At 61.1% G+C, this 21,982-nt stretch overlaps 1 protein-coding gene across 1 annotated transcript; it reads left to right on the forward strand.

The window, feature by feature from the left end:
* The first annotated feature begins 3,381 nt into the window (after positions 1 to 3,381).
* SLC38A8 (solute carrier family 38 member 8) lies at positions 3,382 to 20,486 on the forward strand. The gene is made up of 10 exons (XM_079116935.1): positions 3,382 to 3,692; positions 5,907 to 6,105; positions 8,319 to 8,451; positions 9,177 to 9,278; positions 11,191 to 11,248; positions 14,522 to 14,636; positions 15,707 to 15,854; positions 16,183 to 16,394; positions 17,556 to 17,607; positions 19,309 to 20,486. The coding sequence occupies exons 1-10, from the start codon at positions 3,456 to 3,458 to the stop codon at positions 19,400 to 19,402; spliced, it is 1,350 nt and encodes a 449-aa protein (XP_078973061.1). The 5' UTR covers positions 3,382 to 3,455; the 3' UTR covers positions 19,403 to 20,486.
* The last annotated feature ends 1,496 nt before the right edge of the window (positions 20,487 to 21,982 follow it).

Raw genomic sequence — 21,982 nt, forward strand, 5'->3', positions numbered from 1 at the left:
GAGCAGGGCTCCAGTCTCGAAAGAACAGCGTCACTGGGGTCTGGAGAGGTGGCTTGGAGTCTGGGCAACAGGCATGTTGTCCGGGGCTGAAGGTCGCAGTGGGACTCCAGGGTCCCCTTGGAGGAGCATTCAGAAGCTGTCGCAGGCTCTGAGCACAGTCCGCCTGGTCTAGCTTCAGCCTGGCCACTTGCTGCTGGGCCTTGGAGGGGGCCTGAGTCCCCAAGCAGTGTCTGTGGCATGCAGCGCGTCCCATCACCCCAGCAGTGCTACCCCGGGGGATCCCTCGTGCCCTGGTGTGGGTTCCCATTGTCTGTCCTAGTGAGCAGCTACGTGGTAAAAGACCAAAAAGGAGTACCCAGCCAGCCACAGACACAGGCACAAGGGAGTCCATGTGCCGCCGTGTCCCCAGGGGCCTGGCGTCACGAAGAGACAGCAGGGCCTGACTGTGGGGTCTGTGCAACGCCGATGCAGATGCCATGCCTGTGTGGCTCAGCAGGGTGCCCTGGCTGCCCTCGGCCATCCTGTCCTCGTATGCTCTTGGCTCTTCTCGCCTACTCATACAGGAGTGAGTCCATTATATGAGGACTCAGGACGTCGCCTGCAAAGACAGAGGGCCCAGCAGTGAGCACCTGCAGAGCACTCACCGTGGGCCTGGACAGCGTGGGCAGCGAGTCCTCGGGTGTGCTCCGCCTGCTGTGCCCTGTGGTCCCACCACAGAAAACCCAGCTGGCCTGGCCCTCGGCCCCAGGCTGCTTCCTTACTCCCCAAAAGGTGTGAGTACAGAGGGACCCAACGGGGGCCACTTAGCCTTGGGAGTCCCTGGCCTGTCATCTGACATGCTCTGTGAGGAGGGAAGAAAGGATCCTGGGGGACAATGGCCAGGATGTGTAGGGTGCTGGGGGCACTTTGTACATCTCCTTGCCTGCCTGCTACACCAGAGGCTGTGTGAGGCTGGCGGGGCAGGGAGCTGACTGTGGGGTGGGCACCGCCTGCCTGCTGCAGATGGGGCCCAGCAGGGCGCCCCTCCACAGCTCCAGAAAGGTCATTCAGCCCTGTGATGCCGGCAGAGGGTGGATTTCAAAGCCCCTCAGAATTAAGAGGTTTTCCCCACGGCCTGGAATTTCACAGCCCAGTGGCCAATTTCCAAGTCATGCACGTTAATGGGCAGCTGATGAGGGACCCACCGGCAGGGACAGGAAAATGCCCCTGAGCCCCCAGAGCCAGATTAAGGAGTACAAAGTCCCTAGCCGCTGATTAAGGGTTCTTTATCTTTGTTCTCAGGAGGCCAGGCTTGGGTAGCGAGCGAGCTCGGCTGCTCTGCAGAGCCGGGAGGGCACCAAGAATGCCATGTGCCACTTCCTCTGACCTCGGCTGCTGTTCTGCCGCCCTCCCAGTGAGGAGGACATGGAGTTGAAGGCAAGCAATGCCTTTCCCAGCGTTGCCTGGAGCCAAGGCCCAGCCACGGACCTCCCTGGGAGCCTTGGCACAGGGAGCCCCTATGAAGATGGAGCAGAGATCCAAGCGATGTGGCCTCATCCAGGGACTGTCCCCAGCCACCAGAAACTGGAAGAGGCAAGGGGAGGCCCTCTAGCATCCCCAGAGGGAGCTCTACCCTGCTTATACCTGGGCCTCAGACTTCTGGTCTCCAGAACCACAAGAGAATAAATTTCTGTTGTTTTAAGCCACCTAGTTTGTGGTGCTTTGTTAACAGCAGACATAGGAACTGAACACGGGATGGGGGGGTGCGTGTTACCAAGTGATCCCCTTCCTGTCTGCCCTGGTCTCTGCACTCGCTCATTCGTCAGCACATCACGTCCCCAGCACTGTCAGCCCCAGGGGCAGAGAGGCTGTGTGGCATTGCAGCCTTTGAGGTGAGTTGCTGTGCACCTCTCATGGCCCTGGCCTGAGCCTAGTCCCTGTGGTGTGCAGTGGGGACCGTGGTGACACCCTCTCACGATTTGAAGTGGACGTTCTTGCAAAGCCTCGCTCTCAGGTGAGTGCCGTGGTGTCCGAGCTCCTGGACCTCCATCCCGGCTCCCTTTAACGTGTCCATGTGTGCTGAGAAACTGGTCACAGCTGGTCAGGCATGTATTAGGCACCTGCTGTGTGGAGCCTCAGGAGGCAACCAGATCAGGAAGCCTGAAGGAAAAAGCCTTTGGGCCCGCTGGTGTCTGACAGGTGTGGGCGACCGGATGGGATGGGGCTCTGGGCATTGTCATACCTAACCCACAGCCAGGGTTCCCGCAGGGAGGTCCCCAGCCAGCAGCCTTGGCAGCACTGGCACCTCAGAAATGCAGGTTCCCAGGCCCCACCCAGCCCCACTGAGGCAGAAAGGCTGGGGAAGGGCCCTGGCCGATCACCCCGCCCCCCGCCCCAGGGGACTGGGGCACACTGGAATGTAAGAGTAGGAGGCTGGTTTCTAGGAACAGATGGGCTCAAATTCAAGACCTGACTTTCGTGTGCCTCTTTCAGAGCGGGGTCATTGCCAACATTCTGCCATCTTGACTGACCAAGTCTCAGTTCAGAAAGCGGCTCTCTCCTCCAAATGTGGCTCAGGACCAGCCAGCCGCTGCCACCACCCTGTCCCAGGTTTGTTGGAGGAAAGGCTTCTGCTGCTGGAAGGCCTGAGGTGAGTGAGCAGAGCTGGAGGAGCAGGCCGGCTGCAAGGGGCGGGCAGGAGAAGAAGCCGCCGCAGATGAGGCCAGGCCAGGAGTCACTGTGCCAGTTCAGGCAGACAGCTCAGAGACCTCTACCCGGCCCCAGGCTGGGGGCCTCAGGGGCACCTGAGGGCGGGGCCCTGGAGAAGCCCTGAGCTCTGGGCTGGTTCAGGGCCTCTGGGAAGCCCCGCCCCAGGGAGGGGCCTGTGGGGTTATCTTAAGACTCCTGGTGAGGTCAGCTGTCTCAGAAGCTGCAAGCTCTTGGCAAGGCGACCCTGGCCCCTTGTCCCTGTCTCCCTAGGCTTTGGGCCCTGACCCCAACACGTGCCCTCTGGGCCCTTCATCAGTGGTTAGCCCATCCCCAGTTGAGGTAGGCTCTTCCTTGGTTCAGCCCTCCCTGCCCAAGCAATGCAGCAGAAGCAACTGGAGGAAGCCCGAGACCTGCCCCTGGTGGCCCCAGACTGACTGGCCCCTTAGCGTTGGGATCTAGTGGTAAGGACTAGGGCTTGGGACACTGTGGGTGCAGCAGTTTGGAAGCTTGGGTGTGGGGGAGGAAGTTGGAGGTTTGAAAGAGGGGGTAGGGGGGAGGAGGTCAGGATCGCCTTGGGGTTGAGAGAACAAGTGAGAATAAGTGGGGTAGAAAGTGGAGGGGTGAGAGCAGAGGTCACAGGGCTAGTGACTGGCACTGTGGACAAGCCAGGCCAGGCAGAGGAAGAGGGCCTTGGGGGTGGGGGTTTGCTGGGCTCTCAGATTCTGCCCACCTGACCTGGGGGAAGAATGAGACCTTGAGCTTAGAAGATGAAGAGGGTGAAGGCTGCCCTTTCTGTCCATCTGCTGTCCCCAGCCATGGAGGGACAGACCCAAGGAAGCAGCGTCCTTTCAGAAAAGCCCCTCCCTGCCTCTGCCACCCGCAACTTGTCTTCTCTGGGGGCTGTCTTCATTCTCCTAAAGTCTGCGCTGGGAGCGGGACTGCTCAACTTCCCCTGGGCCTTCCACAAGGCAGGGGGCATGGTGCCCGCCTTCCTGGTGGAGCTGGTAAGTCCTTAGGAAGCATTTCCGGCCCTGGGGCTGATGGGTGGTAGCTTGGGCTTTCTGGGTGGGATCTCTAGGGTCTTATCCTCTATCTGCTTGGCTAGTGAGCGAGACCGCAATCCATCTCTGTGGCCCTGGGCGGGGAGCATTCTCTACCGTGGCTGGTGAGGTCAGTCACCGCTGGGTGGTTCACAGGCAAATCTCTGAGCACCCTGTCCATGAATCTGGCTCTGCACCACCTCCAAGCACCCTGCCCTTTCTTGCCTGCTGGTCTCTGCTCCAAAAAAGCAAGCCATAGTCCTGTATGCAGGAGTCTGGGATGGGTGAGCCTCAGGCGGCGCCACATCTTGCTCCCGGGACTCGTGGATGCTTTGTGCAGGCTGGGCTTAAGGTCCCTGGATTCAGCAGACCTGTGGAGAGTGGTCCCCGAACCCCGGTGAGGGAAAGGGTCACCCCACTCAAGTCCTTTCTCCTCCAGAGCTGCCCACGGGGCTCAGGCCCCTGCCAAGGGCTCAGTGGGCAGAGGCTGGGGGGCTCCAATGGCCCTGGTGGGAGCAGGTGTAACTGGTGAAGCCCAGACGCTCTTGGGAATTGCAAAGGCTGGACCTGGTGCAGGTTGCCAGGCCTTGCTGTCCTGGTACCACTCTGTGGCCCCTGGTCCTGTGGGAGGCTCATGCCAAGGTTCCTCTCCTGCTTCCCTCAGTCCCTGAAGGTATTTGCAGAGCACCTGCTGGGTGTCAGTCACTTCTCTGGCACAGAGAGACGTGGTATGGTCCTCATGGAGCTGTGCAGATGCTGTGCAGGGTCTGTTTCCCCCGTTGCTGGAACAAAGCACCACATGGGTGCTTAATGCCTCAGGCGCATCTTCCCACCGTGCTGAGGCCAGAGTCTGGGTTAGAGGTATCGGAGGGCCCACGGCCTCCGTATGCTCTTCTGGCCCCTGGGCCCTTGCCTCCTGCAGCTAGCTCATGGCCACCTCGCTGCAGACTCTGCCTTCTGCTTTTCCTGGGGCCTCTTCTCTCTCCTGGAAGGATGTTCATCACTGGACTTGGGGCCACCTGGATGATCCAGTGACCTCACCTGAGGCTCTTAACAACATGACCAAAGACTTTCCCGTGGACTTGCATTTCATCATTGATATCTGCAAAAACTAAGTTGTAGTCACAGGTTCTGGGGTCCCTGCACACAATGGACCATTCTAGGCAAAAATGGTGATTGGCAGTGCACACAGCACAGGGGACTGTCACCAGAGCTGTGCCGAGTGGAGAAAGCCAGATGGGGAATGCAGAGCAGTGGGGAAGAGGAAGCCAGGGAGTTCTTCCAGGGGCGGACAGAGGCAGAAACTGACAGGGAAGGGGACCACGGGACCGTCCAGGGACTGTGGGGCACTGTGCCCTGAAAGGAGCAGGTTGTACACATGGTCTCCTGTGCCACTCCAGTGACACTGAAGTTTCTGTTGGATTTTGTATAAGTTCCACGTGAGGACTGGGGTCACATCGCCCTCTTCAGCCCTGGGCAGCTGACCCCTTGCTCCAGAAGCCTCCCACAGTGAAGGCTGCGGCTCAGAGGCCTGGCCGGGCCGGTGGAGACTGACGCCCTGGAGCAGGAGCCTGCTCTCGGCACGAGCTGGGGAGGGGGTTGTGGCATCCTCTGCAAAACTCTTCTGACTCTCCTGTGTATTTGGAAATCATTCACGGTAAAGGGTGGGGAAGATATTTCAGCTGACATAGAGGGAGACCGGAGCACCAAAGGACGGCCACCGCTTCTGCAGCACTCTTCCTGAGAGGTCACCAAGCCAGGCCTATCACCTGCCATGGTCAGGCCTGCTGAGGTGGGCAGGCTGTGCCCATTTCACAGAAGGAACAGCAGGGACTCATGGTCTGCTTGGCACCACACGGCAGGCGACAGCAGTGTTAGATTCTGCGCCCAGGCTGCCCGTTCCTCTGTAGGCTCCTCACCACTGGGCCGCACACACCCACACCCAGGCCATCCGGGGGATTTAAACTCTGGGCTTTTGCTGTCTCCTCTGTCCTGCTGGGGCAGGGTGGTATTGGAGTGCCAGGTCCACAGAGCCAGAGAAGCAGTGAGCTCCACCTGCTCTGCAGCTCTGACTTCAGCGGGGGAGGGGTGGAGGCCGCCTGGCCTCTGTAGTCACTTAGTGGAGGGCCCTGGGGCTGCTGACCTGGGCGTGCCTAGTGCCACAGTCTTGCTCTGCAGGTCTCCTTGGTCTTCCTGATCAGCGGGCTGGTCATCCTGGGCTATGCGGCCTCTGTCAGTGGCCAGGCCACCTACCAGGGTGTGGTCCACGGGCTCTGTGGCCCCACCATCGGGAAACTGTGTGAGGCCTGCTTCATCCTCAACCTGCTCATGATCTCCGTGGCTTTTCTCAGGGTAATCGGAGACCAGTTGGAGAAGCGTAAGTACCCTCGCAGAGGCAGGGTGGTGGGGTGCAGAGCCCACAGTCGTGGGCCCCAGTCAATGAGTGGGAAGAGCCCAGGGGCACTGCACACCCAAGCTCCCAGCATGGTGGGGCAGGGAGACCCAAAGTGACCATCACCAGTAGGAGACCATGGTCATGGAATGAGCGGGAGGGAGCGTGACTAGTGGGATGCCTAGTGGCGACAGCCCGTCTCACAGATGGGGAGATGGAGCCTACTGCAGGAAATCCTTGCTGAGAGATGCCCAGTGAGGCCTTCAATTCTGAAATGCCTAAGCGCCCTGAACCCTTGGCCTCCTGCCCTGCTGACTTCTCCTCTGAGCACTGCTCTAGGCGCACCTTGCCCATCTCCATTATGCCAGAGTATTCGCTAGTTCTTGCTGTCATTTGACTTATGGGATGTTTGAATTGTGTTGCTTAATTTCAATTTGTTTGTAAGGTTTTTAGATCCCATTTTGGTCTCTACCTTAATTATACCATGGACAGAGAACTTTTATAATTTCAACTTTTGTTTTTTTTTTTGCAGTGCTGGGGCTCAAACTGCTAGGCAAGCTAGGCAAGCACTCTGTCACCAAGCCACACCCCAGCTGTCAGTCTTCTGAGACCTGTTGAGACTTGATCTGTGCCTAGTACGGGGTCGGCCTCGGCAAGCACTCTGTGTGCTCGTCTGGGTCTCCACAGCAGCCTTAGTCATCTGTTTATTTTGTTCTAGTTATTCAATCAGTAGTTCCAGCTGCAACTGTAGATTTGTCCACTTCTCCCTTTAATTCTGTTGATCTCTGCTTCATAGTCTTCGAAGTTCTGTGATTAGGGACATTCGGTTACCGCTATGAAACATTCTGCTTTATCTCTGGCTGAGTCCACCTTCTCCGCTGAAGGTACGCCACCTGACTCCCTGAAGACCAGGATGTGTGCAGTAGACATCACTCCTCTTCTTTTACTTTGAACCTGACAGTGGCCTGGAATTTTAAGATGTGTTTCTTGTAGACAGCATCTGTTTGGGGTCTTGCATTTTTCTGTCATCTTGACAATCTCAAGACTTTTAATTGGAATACTTAGACTTAATTGGGATGTTACTAGTGAGAGGGTTGGGTTGAAGTCTGCCATTTGCCATTTGGTTTTCTCTGTCCTTTGACCCATGTGTGAAAAGGTCCCGGGCCGTGGGATTTTGGAATTAAGGCAACCATGCCTTCAGAAATACTCTCTTACAGTGTCATGGTTTATCTCTGGTCCTCCTGGTGGGAGAGGTCGCAGAGTGCCCTGCTTCCCAGTGGCTAGCAGAGTCCCTCTCAGGTCTTGGTTCTGGTGAACTGATGGCGCTGGGGAGGACTCTGAGGGTCAGTGTTGGAGCACCATGACTGGTACTGCGTAGGACGCCAGCCACCCACTCTGCCTGGGTGGGGTGTCGCCCATGTTTCTGGTTAGGTATCTGGGGATGTGTCTTTCTTTGGCAGGCCCAGGCTTCAGGGAAGGGGAACTAATTAGAGGCTGGGGGTCTTGGGGGAGTCTCTGAGTGAGCTGGGTACAAATGACCACTGTAAGTGGTGCTGAGGACCTCAAGAAATGTCCTAGAAACTGCAGGTCTGGGAGGAATCTGGCCTGGCCCTGACCCTGGAACTGGAGCTTCCTGGTGGCTGGGGAGCCGGTGGGTGAGGGCCTGCCCCTCCCTTGACCCACCTGGGATCTCTGGCATCCACACCCAGCTGCAGAACCCCCGCTTCCGGCCTCCTGCTCCAGCGGATGTCCTGGCCTGCCCCCTGTCCTGCCTCAGGTCAGCTCCACATTAGCCCTCTAATTGTGGCAGAATAACAACTGCCCCAGCTTCTCTGGTGCCCCTGCCACAACAGATGTGGCAGATAGGTGAGGTCTGTATGCCCTGCCCCCAAGTCAGGTGAGCTTCTGCAGATGGGCCATCAGATGCCTCCAGAGCAGTCGCCATCAGCTCAACGCCCCTCCAAGATGCCCTGGTCCCCATGTGAGGCAGCCCTGGCTGGCACGGCTCTGCCCTAACTCTTCCGATTGGCAATCTTGGTGGCAGGGTTTCTAGGCCACCAAGTGTGGGCTGCTGTACTGCAACAAGGCTGTAGAGCGGCTCTCCACTGGGGTCATGGCCGGAAGTCCACCACAGGTCTCGGCATGACCCCAGCCAGCCGCCAAGCTCAGTGGCTCACTCCTGCCCTTCTCTCTGCCAGTGTGTGATGCCCTCCTGCCCAGCGACCTGCAGCCGTGGTATGCCACCCAGCGCTTCACCCTACCCACGCTGTCTGTGCTGGCCATCCTGCCCCTATCCATGCCACGGGACATCGCTGTCCAGAAGTACACAAGGTACGGCTGACTGGGCCACCACTCGGCAAGCATAGGTGTTAGGAGGGATAAGGGGCCACCTTGCTCGACCTTCCCATCTGGAGAGGGGGAAATGGAAAGTTAGATAAATGATACTAACCCACAGTGGACACAACAAACCAGCACGAAGTCCACTGTACATCACCTTTTGTTCCTGCTTGCTACGACTTCTTGTGCCCACGGCCACCCGGAGGCACAGAGAGACGCACAGCCTTTTTCTCGATTTCTCCTGAGGCTTTGTGGGTACTATTGGAGAATCAAGCATGGCAGCATCTCTGCCCAGGTGCCCTGCAGGCCTTTCCCTCCCGCACGTGAGCGTGGTGGCCTTTTCGCCTCTGAGACAACAGACTTGGCAGCTGCAGGGCTTTTGTGTCGCATTTGACTGAGCCGTGGGTCTTCTCTTCCTGTGGCCGAGCCTGATGGTGTCCTACCTGGGGGCCAAGTCCGGGCAGCTGGCTGACTTGCGTTCGTGAAAGGCGAGTTATCATCCCGAGGACACCAGTGACATTAAGATCCCACATGCACAGCCTCTGGGCCTGAGCAGCCGGTGCTCTGCCCCTCGTCCAGATGAGGGAACACAGGCTCAGGTGGAGAGTGCCACCACACTGGCCAGGGGAGGGCAGGAGTTCAGACACCGGTGTGCCCCCCCCACCCCGTGCACTGGCTGTCACCTGGTGCCAGCCCCCTGATGCTCCTCTCTGTGTCAGCACCCTAGGCACCCTGGCCGCCTGCTATCTGGCCCTGGTCATCACAGTGCAGTACTACCTCAGGCCCCAGGGCCTTGTGCACGAGCCCCGCCCTTCGCTGAGGTGAGTCTGTGTGGACAGCTTTTGGTGGCCTCCAGAGGGAGGCTGCCAGGGGAACCTGGACGAGGGGCCTCTGGGCTTTGCTGCAGAGCCTTGGCCCTTCCTGCTTTTCTGACACATGACAAGGCCAAGGAAATCTCCTTCTTCAGAAAGGTCGCAGCCCTTACAGGGGTTGACCCCCTACAGGCCCAGGGCCACACAGGACCTGAAGGCCACACCAGCCTGGGGCTCCTGGCCAAGGAAGATGTGCCCCCACACGAGGATGCAGCAGCGCCTGGCAGCCAGGCTGCTGGGGCAGAGGGGACCTTGACGAGGCCAAGCCAGTAGGCTGCTGAGCCAGAGCAGTAGGTGGGCAGGGGGTCGCGCCAGGACGCAGTGCTGCGGCAGGGCCTTGGGTTCTGCCCCGGTGGACTCGGAGCCACAGCGTCCTGAGCACAGCAGCCAAGTGACGCGGTTTTCTCCTAACGAGGATCACCTGGTTGGGCAGAAACGGGGAGACCAGGTAGGAGGGCCACGGAGTCCTGACACTGCTGACCACAGGGCTCTCAGAGGCGGCCGGCCAGATGACGAGCTGCCACCGGACTTGCCCGTGCAGGGCCAGCTTGTGGCATGTGCTCTTGGGAGCCCGTGCTCAGTTTGTCACTCTGCCCTCTGGAACCTCTTGATGGTGCTGGTGAGGGCCCGTGTGCTCACGCTGCACCAGGCCCCGCAGATCGCACGGCCGTTTGGGAAAGATGGATCAGAGGTGGACAGTGAGAGGAGGGGGACCTGGGCTCCGACTCTGAGTCCCCGAGTGGAGTATCTGGAAGCGGGTGGTAACGTGGAGCTGTCAGGTCCGGTGCCTGCCGCTGAGGGCAGTGGTCAGACTGCAGGGAGCAGTGTGGTTGGCATTGGCTTGGAGACGGCGTTTGAGGCCTCCGGCCTGAGGCCTGCGCTCAGCCCGTGCTGCTCAGGCACTAGGGGTAGAGGAGCAAGGAAGACCTGGCCAGGGTGGTGAGTGTCCTAGGGCTGCTAAGACAGCGGCCCCACACTTGGCACAGTCCAACAGGAGTGTATCTGCAGAACATTAGCACGAGTCTCACTGGGCTGAGGCCATGTGTGAGACGCCAGCCAGGGAGACTTCGCTTCTTTGCCTTTGCCACCCCACAGCCACTGCTGCACGCCTTGGCATGTGCCCCTTCCTCCTCCAAAGCCAGCCACGTCTCTCCGACCCATCTTCTGTCTTCACTGTTCCCTCCCACCATAGCCAGGCAGGGGTCTCTGGTTTCCAGGACACCTGTGATTATGCTGGGCTCCCATCTTAGGGCCCTTAACCACGTCTGCCAAGTTCCTTTTGCCCTGTAAGGGACCACTCATGCAGGTTCCTGGGATGGGGACATGAACCTCTTTGGGGCCCGTGATTCCCCCAGGAAGTGTGTAGTCTGCAGTTCACTGCCTACTCTGCTGTGCCCCCAGTTGGTGCTGGAGGCTGGCACGGAGAGCTGCTTGTCCAAGGAAGCTGGGGAGCCCGAAGAGCTTGACCTGGAGGTTCTGCCCAGCACACCTCTGTCTCTGAGCCTAGGGGGGTCACGCCTTCCTTGCCATACTGGGTGTGTGGGGTGAGGCTGTCTGCCCCTGCCCCTGCCCCCGGCTGCGTTGGCAGCAGGCCTCCTGAAGAGGGAGGGTGGGAACTGCTTCCAGCCTGGCTGCCCCAGTCGCGCCCACCTGGGGCATGTCACTTGGAACCCCATGTTCGCAGACCCATGTAGAAAGCACAGCATTTCCATCCGCCGCAGCCTGGTCTTAGACAGTGGTTAAGAACCCATCTTGTAGCTGTGCTCAGTCATGGTCCCTGGCATGGGTTAGAGTCCGTCCTCTCGAGTCCAGGCTGTTCTGAGTTTAACTTTCTTAATAAACCTGTCTTGTGCATTTACAGTCCCCCCTCCTGGACCTCCGTGTTCAGTGTCTTCCCCACCATCTGCTTCGGTTTCCAGGTGAGTTTAGAAGGTGGCGTTTCAGAGGCCCCCTGCTCCTGCCGGGAGCTCCGAGGCTTTGTTCTAGGACGCCCTGGGCTCCCAGCACCCGTCTGTGGCCACCGGCCATCTTCTGGAGACTGTGCCGGTGGGTGGGCCCCTGGGCTCCCTGGCGGTGGTGAGTGGTCACTGCACTTGGGAGCCCAGTCCCCAGCTGCATGTGTGCTGGGTGTGTGGTAGAGTGAGGGGTCCTGGACCCTGTGCCTGCAGGACGCTGGAGACGGTCACCATGCTGGCAGGCCTGGGGCTGCCGGCCTGTGCTCCCGGGGCCTGGGGAGAAGGGTCGTGCCTCGTGAGGCTCACGGGATGGAGGGACCTAGGCTGGGCAGGGGCAGACAGGCAGGATGTCTCAGAATGTGGCACAGGGAGGGCGGCTCTTGGGGAATCCCAGCAGGGGTGGGCGCAGGCTGGGAGCAGCCAGGTAGACATGCCGCACAGAAAGCCCAGGCGTGCAGGCCAGGGAGGGCGGAGTGCGGCCCTCACCTGCCTTGTGGACCTGGGCTTCCCCGCTCTCCTGGCAACTGGCGGCTGGCACCCCCTTTCCATAGGCTCCTTTAGGGAAGCTTTGCCTCCACCTCCTAAACCCAACCACCGGCCCAACACTGAGGCCACTGGCAGCGGCAGAACCGTGCCAAGGTAACCGAGCTGCAGTTCTGAGCGGCCTCAGCTTCAGCCCCAGACGTCCCTCGCCTTGCCTCCAGCAGCCCGTTTCTACCATTGTCCATCTTGCCTTTTTTTTGAGAAGCATTTTTGAGAAATCTGGAACACTTCTGTTTCTCTTCCTTGTAAATGACCCAGTGTCGCCTCGGGTCCAGTGAGCCACTTCGGCGAATATCACACCCACTGTCTTGAGAGACGCGCAGTGTGGATTTGCCATCGGCCGTGGTCTGGTCTAGCCTGGCTGCCCACTCCTGGCCCCAGCCACATGGTGGGTGCCTGGCACTGGCCACCGTCCAGATGCTGGGGCTTCACCTCTGTCTTGGCTCCCTCAGCTCTCCTAGCAACCAGGCCGGCTCTGGTTTCCAAGGACACTGGCTGCTCAGCTGCCTGACGTGTTGGGGGCAGGGCTAGGCCAGAGGTGGGGAGTCGTGTGGGGGAGCGGGAGGCTGGGCAGGTGGACCTGTTGTCCTCAGGAACTGACCTCCTTCAAACCGCCACCCCGCCCCAAGCCCACTGAGCAATGGACGCCCCTCCCCCACAGCCTGTGCGGCCTGGAGGAGCCTCTGGAGCAGAGGGGCTGCAGGAGGGTTCCAGCTGCAGTGACCCTCTGAGGCTTCTGGGCCGTTTCACACATCTTTATTGAGGTGTGGTTCAGTCTCTGAGACGCAGAATCAGTGTGGCCACAGTCCTGCAGCTGCCGCCCCTTCAGCTTCAGAATATGTGCACCAGCGGCTCTTCCGCCTCCCTCTCCCAGCCGCCCTTACCTCCGCTGGGCTCTGCTGGGCTGTCTCTGGATTCCCCGTGATGGGAGTTTCTACAGAGGGGACGGGGACGGGCCCTTTGTGTCTGGCTTCTTCCCCTCAGCACCACGTGTCCAGGTTCATCCACTTGGCCTATGTCCACTCCCTTGTTATGGCCCAGTAGGGTCCCATCGAACAGCCACAGTGTATCTGGTGTCCCCACCTCTGCCCAGCCCCTGCCTTGGAGGAGTGGTGAGCTTGCGTGCGCCAGCCCCCCAGTCCCCGCCCCGCCCCGCACAGCAGCCCACCCTGGGGGCCTCTCCGTCACCCGCCATCAACAGATGCAAGCCCTGCGCAGGAGCATGGGGGAGGGGTTCCTCTGATGTGTCCAGCACCCCTCCAGGTCTTCACCCCACATTGGGCCCAGCTGCTTCTCTGCCCAGAGCTGCTGCTCTGGGATCCCCACCAAGGGCCCTTGAGAGCAGAGCCTGGGACAGGGCGGGGACACTGGTGTCTGTTGTGAACAGGAGGGAGACATGGAGGAGCACCCTTAGGTCACAGCTGGGTGGAACTCCAGGGCTCCCCGGCCATCCTGGGGAAACGTGCAGCCCAGCCATGCCACAGCGCGGAGGAGGTGTGGGGCTTGTCCAGAGTTCACTGCCCCTGGCTGAGGATCTGGGGTGCAGCTAGCCTGTGGCCCTGGGCTCCTGGGCACCCAGCTGCCCGAGGGAGAGGCACAGCAGGACTCACCGGGTGGGACCGGGAGGGGTGAGGCCAGTGTGCTGCCCCCGCCCCCGAGAGGTGAGCCCCATGAGGGGTCGCGGTGGCTGGTTTGCTGGTGCTGTATCCCCAGCATGCACCAGGACCTGAGTGGTGACAGTCCTGGGATGGGGGAGGAACACCGGCGGCTGCCAGGAAGTCAGGGCGTTGGTGAGTGACCACGCGTGGTTGTCAGCTGTGCCAGGCTCCGCGGCAGCCCCCCTTCAGCAAGGTGGCCACAGTCGCAATCACAGCTGGTGACTACTGAGCTGGCAGACCCAGAGGAGCATGTGCGGGGACAAGCGTGAGGGGTCGCCAGCTCCACACAGGGCAAGTGGGAGCAGGGCAGGTGCGAGGGACCCAGGTGGCCACGCTCAGCGAGTGACCAGTGGGCGGCAGTGAGCCAGGAACATGGTGATGGGAACCCGTGCTGGGAGCTGGGAGTGTCCCTCGGGCTGCTCTGCTGTGCTAGAGCCACATCTGCTCTGAGAGACACGTGGCACAGGGCTCCTGGCGTTCCCTGCCTGGCGTAGGTGGCAAGTTCTGCTGGCTGTGTGACTGCACACAGTGTGTGGGCTTCACGTTTGTGCTCTGAGCCCCCGGGGCCGCTCTTTCCCGCCAGTGCACCCACTGGCCTGAGCCACTGTTCTGCTTCTGTCACCCTAGAGCTGCGGGTCCCCACGGGCGGTGACACTCCTGGGAGACATTTGGCCACATCTGGAGACGATTTGGGTTGTCACAGATGGCATCCAGGGCACAGGGCAGTCCCCACACAGGAAACTGCCCCCACCCCGTCAGTAGTGCTGAGGTCAGGAACCCTGCTGTGGGAACATGGGGACCTCCCTGCCTGGCTTCTTGTGTGACCATGGTGGCATACCTGCCAGTCTTCTGGGCTCAGGCAGAGAGCTGGGCTCCATCTTTTCCAGAGGCGTGTAATCTTCCCATCCGCTATGCCTTCTTCTAATGCTGGACATACAGGGTGCTCGCCACCTTTGGGACACAGTATTCCCAGTTGCTCAGGTGGTCCTGACACCCACTGACCTGAGTCTCACTGACCACACTTGTCCCCTCCCAGTGTCACGAAGCCGCCGTCTCTATCTACTGCAGCATGCGCAGCCAGAGCCTCTCCCACTGGGCCCTGGTCTCCGTACTGTCCCTGCTGGCCTGCTGCCTCATCTACTCGCTGACAGGTAGGGCCCCATGGGGGTGCCCAGGGGCTGGCAAGTTGTGGCAGAAGGGAGGGGAGCCACAACCAGAGCTTCTAGAGAGCCCACCGCGTGCTGAGCTGGCAGATGCTGAGCGTCTCCACTCCTGAGGCCCCGCTGCGGAGCACTGAGGCCCGGGACTTCTACGGCCTCAGGGTCGCACAACTGGACGCGAAGACTGAGTCGCACTCTGCTGTCCCCAGAGCCCCGCTCTTATGCCCATCCCCTCCTGCTGTTGGAGAGAGCAGCAGTGTGGGCCTCACAACACCACGCCTGGGAGGTTTGCAAGACTGTGGTGTGACCGACTCGGGTGCCTTGAACCCTGTGCGGCAGGCAGCAGACCCTCACATGTGGTGCACGTGTGGCCTAGACAGGGACTGTGACATGCCTGCAGCACAGAGCCAGACTGGAGGGGCAGGGGTGACTTCCGGCTGGCCACTTTCCAGCCTGGTGGCTTTTTTAATTCACCGATTGGAGCCTCTCATTTAGTAAGGCTCTGACTGCAGCAGATCTGTCAGGCAAGCCTGGGACTCCTGAAGTCACCCAAGAAAACGGGACATTTCCCTCATCAGGGGAGGCCTGTCAGTCTGTAGTACCTGGGTCAGAGGCTGTGCCCCTGTGATCGTCACCCTCAGACAGCCCAGAGCCACTGGGTCTCTCAGAAGGTCCTGGAGAAGAAGGCCTCTGCTCTGGGTGGGCAATTGCGCTGGGTCCTAGTGTCCCCATAACTAGCCGGGTGATTTAGGGGACCCCAATGCTCCAGGGCATGCTGCCAGCTGCTCCCTTAGCCGTGGGGGCGGGCAGGGCTGCAGCTGGGTCTGTTTCTCGAGCACTGTGCTGCCAGGCACCACCCTCTGCACAGGCACCTGGCACCAGCTGTGCGCAGACCAGAAGGCAGGAGTGCGGCCCAGGGGCATCACATGTAGGCTGAGGGCAGGATGGGGAGCCCTTCTGGAACCTTCCATCAGCTCCTAAGGGAAAACCCGTGGGCCCTGTGTTGAGGGAGGCTGGCCTTTTCCACTGGAGTGTTCTGGATTCTGTCCTTCCTGCTGCAGGAGCTTATGGCTTCCTGACGTTCGGGGCCGAGGTTTCTGCCGACATCTTGATGTCCTACCCAGGCGATGGCGCAGCCATCATCGTCGCCCGACTCCTCTTCGCCGTCTCCATCGTGACAGTCTACCCCATTGTGCTCTTCCTGGGGAGGTGAGCCCCGTCCGGGTGGGCCTGACTCAGCAGGCAGCCTGCGCCCAGGTGGAGAGGGGAGGAAGTGCAGCACAGAGAGCTTAGGTAGTTTACCCAAAGTGGTCAGCAACTTCAGTGGGACTGGACCTGAGCCACACCTGCTGGACCTTTTGCCTGGGCACAACTGTGGGCAGCCCTGACGGAGGCAGAGGCCCTGAGGGTTGGAGGTCCCTGGGGAGTAAGCACCTGGGAGCAGAACAGGGGGTCCTGAGGAAGACTTGGGGACTGGCAGCTGCCCAGCACTGGCTGGGGCTTGGGGGCTGTGTGTCTGAGTCGGCATGGTCTCCAGGTCCGTGATGCAGGATTTCTGGACAAGGAGCCGCTGGGGGACACGGGGGACACTGGTGGTGATGGCCGACCCCACGGGGCCATGGGTTCGGGTGCCGCTGACCGTCCTGTGGGTCACGGTGACACTGGCCATGGCCCTGTTCCTGCCGGACCTCAGCGAGATCATTGGCATCATCGGGGGCATCAGCTCCTTCTTCATCTTCATCTTCCCGGGTGAGTGGCTGCCCTACAGCTTCCCCCGCTCATACTGGCCCAGCTCTGCAGGGACTTGAGGTACCAACAGGTGGGGGCCCCAGTGGGCAGGATGTGGGCCCCACACAGGCAGGCACCGTGGTAACCGGTGGTTCTTCGCATACCTTCCCTGGTTTAGCTCAATGTCGGCAGGTGGAGCGCCCCAGGGGGCTCAGCCAGAGTGTGGCAGGGCCGTCCACCCTGCTGCCGCTGCCTCTTGCTGCAGGAGGCGGGGGAATCTTTTCAATGGTGAGTGAAACTCACACAGCACCAGGTGCAAGAGGCCGAGGGCAGGCCCCCAACCTGCCCAGGGCCGGAGGCACACACGCTTCCCGAGGTGAAGGCGCCTCCCGCTGTCGGTGAGCAATTCCATTCTGGACGCAGGGCGTTCTCCCCAAGGGGACCCAGCCAGGCGAGGCCAGGGGATGCCTCAGAGCAGGGGAGCCCTGGAGGGCACGGCTGGTGCCAGCAGAGCAGCCCAGGTTGGCAGGCCGGGGTGAGAGAGGAGCCACAGCCAGCATCCCTCCCGGGTCAACAGGGTGGAGCCTGTAGACGCGTGGGGATTTAAAGGCCCCTCCAATCCCAGAGGCTCGACTCGGGTGTCTTTGATGGGGTGTTGGGGTGACCTCCCCTGTGGGTAGGCAATGGAAGAGGGGACCTCATCTGGTCCTGGAAAGAGCTTTCCCCGCCAGGGCCCTCAGCTCCTGCTGGGGCTGCTGTTCCAGCTTGGCCCACGCGCTGCCGAAGCCTCCAAGTCCTGGCCTTTCCTGGGCGGGAGAGGGCCGCAGGGCAGGCTGGGACGGTGATGGACAAAGAGAAAAGCTGTGCCTGCCAGCTGCTGAGCTCCCCAGTGCCAGCCTCCTCTGTACCATAGCCACACTGACTCTGCCGTGGAGGGCGTTGTCCTTGACCCTGAGGGACGGGGCTCCCAGAGGCCCTTGTGACCTCTGGCCAAGGCATTGGAGGGGTACTGAGCTGGGACTCCACCCACCCGCCTGACTCCAGGCTGAGGTCGCGCCCCATGCTGTGCCACCTGGCCAGGAGGGACTGGCCCATGGGCCACTGTGGTAAAGGCCTCGAGGGTCTCCTGGGTCAGCCTTGGTTTGGTATGGAAGAACCGGGGCTGGGGGTGTCTCTCTGCAGGTCTGTGCCTCATCTGTGCCATGGACGTCGAGCCCACGGGACCGAGAGTCAAGTGAGTGTCCTCAGGACAAGGGTGATGGCTTGAGTGTGTCCACGGACCAGAAGTGAGAGTGCTTCTGTCCATCCTCCTCCTGTGGATGAGAGCAGGCCGCATGGGTGGGGGCCGTCCACATGGTAAGCGGCCATCTGAGTTAGACGGGTCCCTGGCCAGCAGTGCTTGGCTTGCACACGTCCACCCCATCCCAGGTTACCTGGCTAGACCCAAGGTAGGACAGGTTGCCGTCTGGGTGGAGTTGGGGCAGTGTGGTGGCAGGCTGGACCCCAGTCTGTGTGCCCTGTCATCAGAGCGGCAGGCCTGGCTGACGTCCAGGGCCAGGCCTGAGCTGGGCCCTGCTAAATGCCACGCCGCATCCTTATCCAGGTGAGGCCGGTCAGGAGACTGGAAGGACAGAGCGGGGCCGGGCCTGGCCCCATTCCTGCCCTCCCTGGGTTCCCATTCCACAGACGTGGAGACAGGCCGAGGGAGGTGGAGAGCCGCCGCTCCAGCTTCTAGGGCCACCACAGCAGATTCCCACACCCTGGGGACCAAAGCAAGGAAGCGCCCTTTCCCAGTCCTGGAGACCAGGAGCCTGGGCTCAGGCGTAGGTGAGCCACTCTGCAGGAAGTGTCCTTGGCTTGCAGCTGCCGCACCCCAGTGTTTGCCTCTGTCTTCATGTGGCCAGACGCTTGTGGGTGATCCAGGATCAGGATGATCTCGCTGATCTTTCACACAGTTACTTCTGCAAAGACCTGTTTCCAAATAAGGCCGCACTCACAGGTCCCAGGTAGACATGAGTTTGGGGGACTCCGATCAGCCCACTTCAGACACTCCTAAGTACAGCAGCCCCGGATGTGGCCCAGCCGTGGGCCTGCACCCCTGTGTCCCCTCCCCCAGCCCCACTGAGCCCAAGCTCAGTTTCTCCAAAAGAGTAAGCGTGGCTTCCTTCCACACTGGGCTCAGGGCTGACCCTGGCCATCTCGTATCCTAAGTGGCTCGTCCGCTGGCACGTGTTCTGGAATCCTGCTCTTGGGTTTTGGTCCATGATCCGAGCTCGTCACGGTTTTACTGACGAGCTCTTGGGACGGTTTTCTTCCCAGCCTGCTCTCGGTCCTTCTGAACCATCCTAGTGGCCTCCTGGGGTGCCATCCCCACTGTGGGTGTGGGTGGTGCTGAGCTGCTCTGACATGCTCCTCATCAGGGATGCCCCTGGCCCCTGGGTCCTCACGGCCTCTCTTGATGGGGCCAGAACCACCTCTGGCCGCCCTGTGTTGGTGGGAATCTTATTGCGCCCGCCTCGCTGACTGTGCCCACCTCTGGTTATATCCAGAGCTCGGGAACGTGGCCTTGGCAGCCGCCAGTTCCAACCCCAGGCCGCCACCGTCCTCTTCCCCGAGTGTGTGTGACTGGCTTTGACTCAGAGCTTTTGTCTTGTCCCTAATTTGGGGAGTTTGAGACAAGGGCGCCCACCCCAGTTTCTTTTGCTTTGATAAAGTACCTGGGAGGACAAGATTATGAACGAAGAGAGGGAGTGGGGAGGTTTCTCAAAACGCCAGACTACTTTCTTTCCCAACGTCGGCTCAGAAACCCATCCCTTCAGGTAAAGAGAAAAGGGAATTCTCCCCCAAGCCGATGACCCTGGGGTTCAAGCCACAGTTTCCGGGCCTGCTTGGCTCAGGTGTGGAGCCGGCGCTGACCTGGGCGCTGAATCCGCAGGTGCTGCTTGGAGGTCTGGGGTGTGCTCTCCGTGCTGCTCGGCACCTTCATCTTCGGGCAGAGCACGGTGGCGGCCGTCTTGGAGCTGCTCTGAGCGGCCCCCACGTCCATGACTGAGACGGATTCAGCTTTCCTCATGAAGACGCTGGGAGACGGACGCTTCCGCCTTCCAGCTGCCTGCGGACTCTGCTCCTTCCCAGGATTTCTGGGGCAAGGGTGAGGAAGGACGGCATTAGGTTCCGGCGGCTGCTGTGACAAATTGCCACACATGATGGCCCAAAGCAACGGAAGCGTGTTGCTTCCATTCCGGGGGCCAGAAGCCTGGGATGGAGGTGTGGCGGGCTGCCTCCCTCTGCGGCCCCAGGGGGCTCCTGCCCCTGGCTGTTGGTGGCTGTTGGTGCTCCTCCATGATCCCTGGCTCCAGATGTCACTCTGTCTCTGCTTTCGTCCTCGCCGGGCCACCTCCCCTTCTTACAAGGATAGCAGCCCTTCAGGACCCATCCTGCTAGCACGCCCTCACCGAACCTGACTGCGTCTCATCTCAGTTAATCAGATGTGTAAAGATCCAATCTCCAGATAAGGTTGGCGGCCTAGGGTCAGGACTTCAGCTCACCTTGCTGCGGATACAGCTCACAGAACACGGAGGTGGGGCCGAGGCTTTGTGTGTTCTGATCAAGGATCAGGTGAGGGCAGCGGGAGCCCAGGCAGCAAAGTGGGGCATCCCTGTGGGACCGTGGTGGACTCGAGCGAGTCCTCCAGCCAGGGAGGACCTGGACCAGAAGATGCACGAGGAGATGGCTGCCCAGGGCAGGCACTCACCATGCACGCGCAATCCCAGGAGAGCTCCTTCCCTTGGACTCGCTGGGCCTGGAGAGCCCAGAAGCTCCCTCCTGGCCCCACACTGGCCCTGACCCCTAACCTGGCCCTCCAGGAGTTGGCCTGCTGCAGGTTGGCAGGGACAGAGGGTCTTCCTTTGGAAGGACTGTGCCCTCCCCTTGTGTGTCACCCACAGTGTCTGACCAGGTGAGGCGGCAGGGGCCGGGGCCGCGCGTTTGCGCCAGCCTGCCCACGTCTCCCTGGCGGCAAAATGGAGCTGGCTCAGGGCTCACGGGGTTTCCTGTGACGAGCGGGGGTGGTGCTGTGTCTCGAGTGGCCGGTGAGTCTCCCACAGCGGGACCCAGGAAGTTTAGCTTCAGTTCCTGGGCAGAGGTGGAGACTGGCGGGGACGCTGCGCCGAGCACCCCCGGAAAGGGAAGCGGGAGGCTTCGAGGGCTTGCCGCTGGGAGGAGCAGAGGGCCGGGCTTCCAGGGCCCCTCACACTGCTGGGGGACAGAGGTGTCCTTTCCAGCCCCGTGACAGCTCCAGAAGCGGGCCATACGTGAGCGGTCCTGACAGGGACGCGGGTGGGGCACCCCCTCTGCCGGCTGACCCAGGCTAGGGAGGTGCGGGGGCCTTTTGGACCATCCAGTTCAAACACCAAGTGGCGCCTCGGGTCTGTGCAGCCAGACACAGGGAGGCAAGTGGCGTCCCCAGGTCCCGGAGGGCTGAGGAGGGGTGGTGAGGGGTGGTGTGGGCTCCGGGCTGACTGGGGTCACCGGTTGCTGTGTGGCCTTGGCAAAGCCTGTGCCCTGCACGGTGTCCGCCTCAGGCCGCTGACACAGGGGCCTCTGCCAGCCTCCTGCCCGCCTCGGGTCCTTCCTCTGCGGGCACTTCCACCTTGTCCTCTAACCCAAAGCCAAGGGTAGCCCCTCCCCCGGACCCCACGAGGATGAGCAGAGGGTCACTTGCAAGCCCTGGGCACAGGGCCTGCCGTCACGGCTGACACAGGTGACCGTGCGTGCCGGCCTGCACCCTGCTCCGAGCGCCTGGGGAAGCCCTCCCGTCCGCTTGGGGATGGGACACGGGCCGCCCGGGGCTCCCAGTCTGCCTGCAGCAGGGCTGCGAGGCCATCGTGGGGGCTCTGCGGTGGGGGTCGTGGGAAACGGTGAGACCGTGACCTCCAGGAGGCTGCGTGGCGAAGGGCCCTACTGGTCGCGGCCAGCCTGCCCAGCCCCCGGGGCTTGCAGGCTCTGGTGCCCCTCGGGTCTCCAGCTGGTCCACGCTGTGCCGTCCGCTGCGCTGTCCTCCCTCCCACTCGTCAGGTCTCCAGGCGCCACAGCAGCTGGGCGCTGGGAGTGCATGTAGGTGGCCGCTGCGCGGGGCTTGGGGATGGCGACAGGGAGGAATGCGGACGTGTCCAGGACGGTGCAGCCATTGGCCTGACCACCTTCACCCACCAGCAGCCACAGGACGTCCCTGCCCCGTGGCTGGCGGGTCTGGCTGTGCAGGGCCGGCTGGCCAAGGTGCCCCGTGCGTGCTGCACTGCATCCTGTCGCCTGCTGGTCGTTTCCGCTGTGGGCTGCGGTGACGGGCACTGCTGTGGACGCTGCTGCGGCGTGCCTGCCTGAGTGCCTTTTGTTCAGTTCTTCCGGTAGAATGCTATCCAGAAGCAGAATTGCTGGGTCTTGTGGTAATTCTGCCTTTAACTTTTTGATGAAACTGATTTGGACATTAAGGGGTTAATCTGGAGCTTCTGAACCCCCCACGGAGTGTGCGCAGTTTTGCACAGGTTTGAGGGTAGGTGGCTCTGGGTTAAAATCTAACCTGAGCTATTGATTTGCTCTGTGGCATCCGG

This window comes from Sciurus vulgaris (genome assembly GCF_902686455.1).
Source record: "Sciurus vulgaris genome assembly, chromosome: 17".
NCBI lineage: Eukaryota > Metazoa > Chordata > Mammalia > Rodentia > Sciuridae > Sciurus > Sciurus vulgaris.

What these genes read in the sequence shown, in the direction of transcription:
- SLC38A8 (XM_079116935.1), top strand. Translation starts at nt 3,456, where the DNA reads ATGAAGAGGGTGAAGGCTGCCCTTTCTGTCCATCTGCTGTCCCCAGCC. An exon ending in CCTCATCTACTCGCTGACAG is followed by an intron (nt 14,637 to 15,706) that starts GTAGGGCCCCAT and finishes TTCCTGCTGCAG; the next exon opens with GAGCTTATGGCTTCCTGACG. An exon ending in CCCACGGGACCGAGAGTCAA is followed by an intron (nt 17,608 to 19,308) that starts GTGAGTGTCCTC and finishes CTGAATCCGCAG; the next exon opens with GTGCTGCTTGGAGGTCTGGG.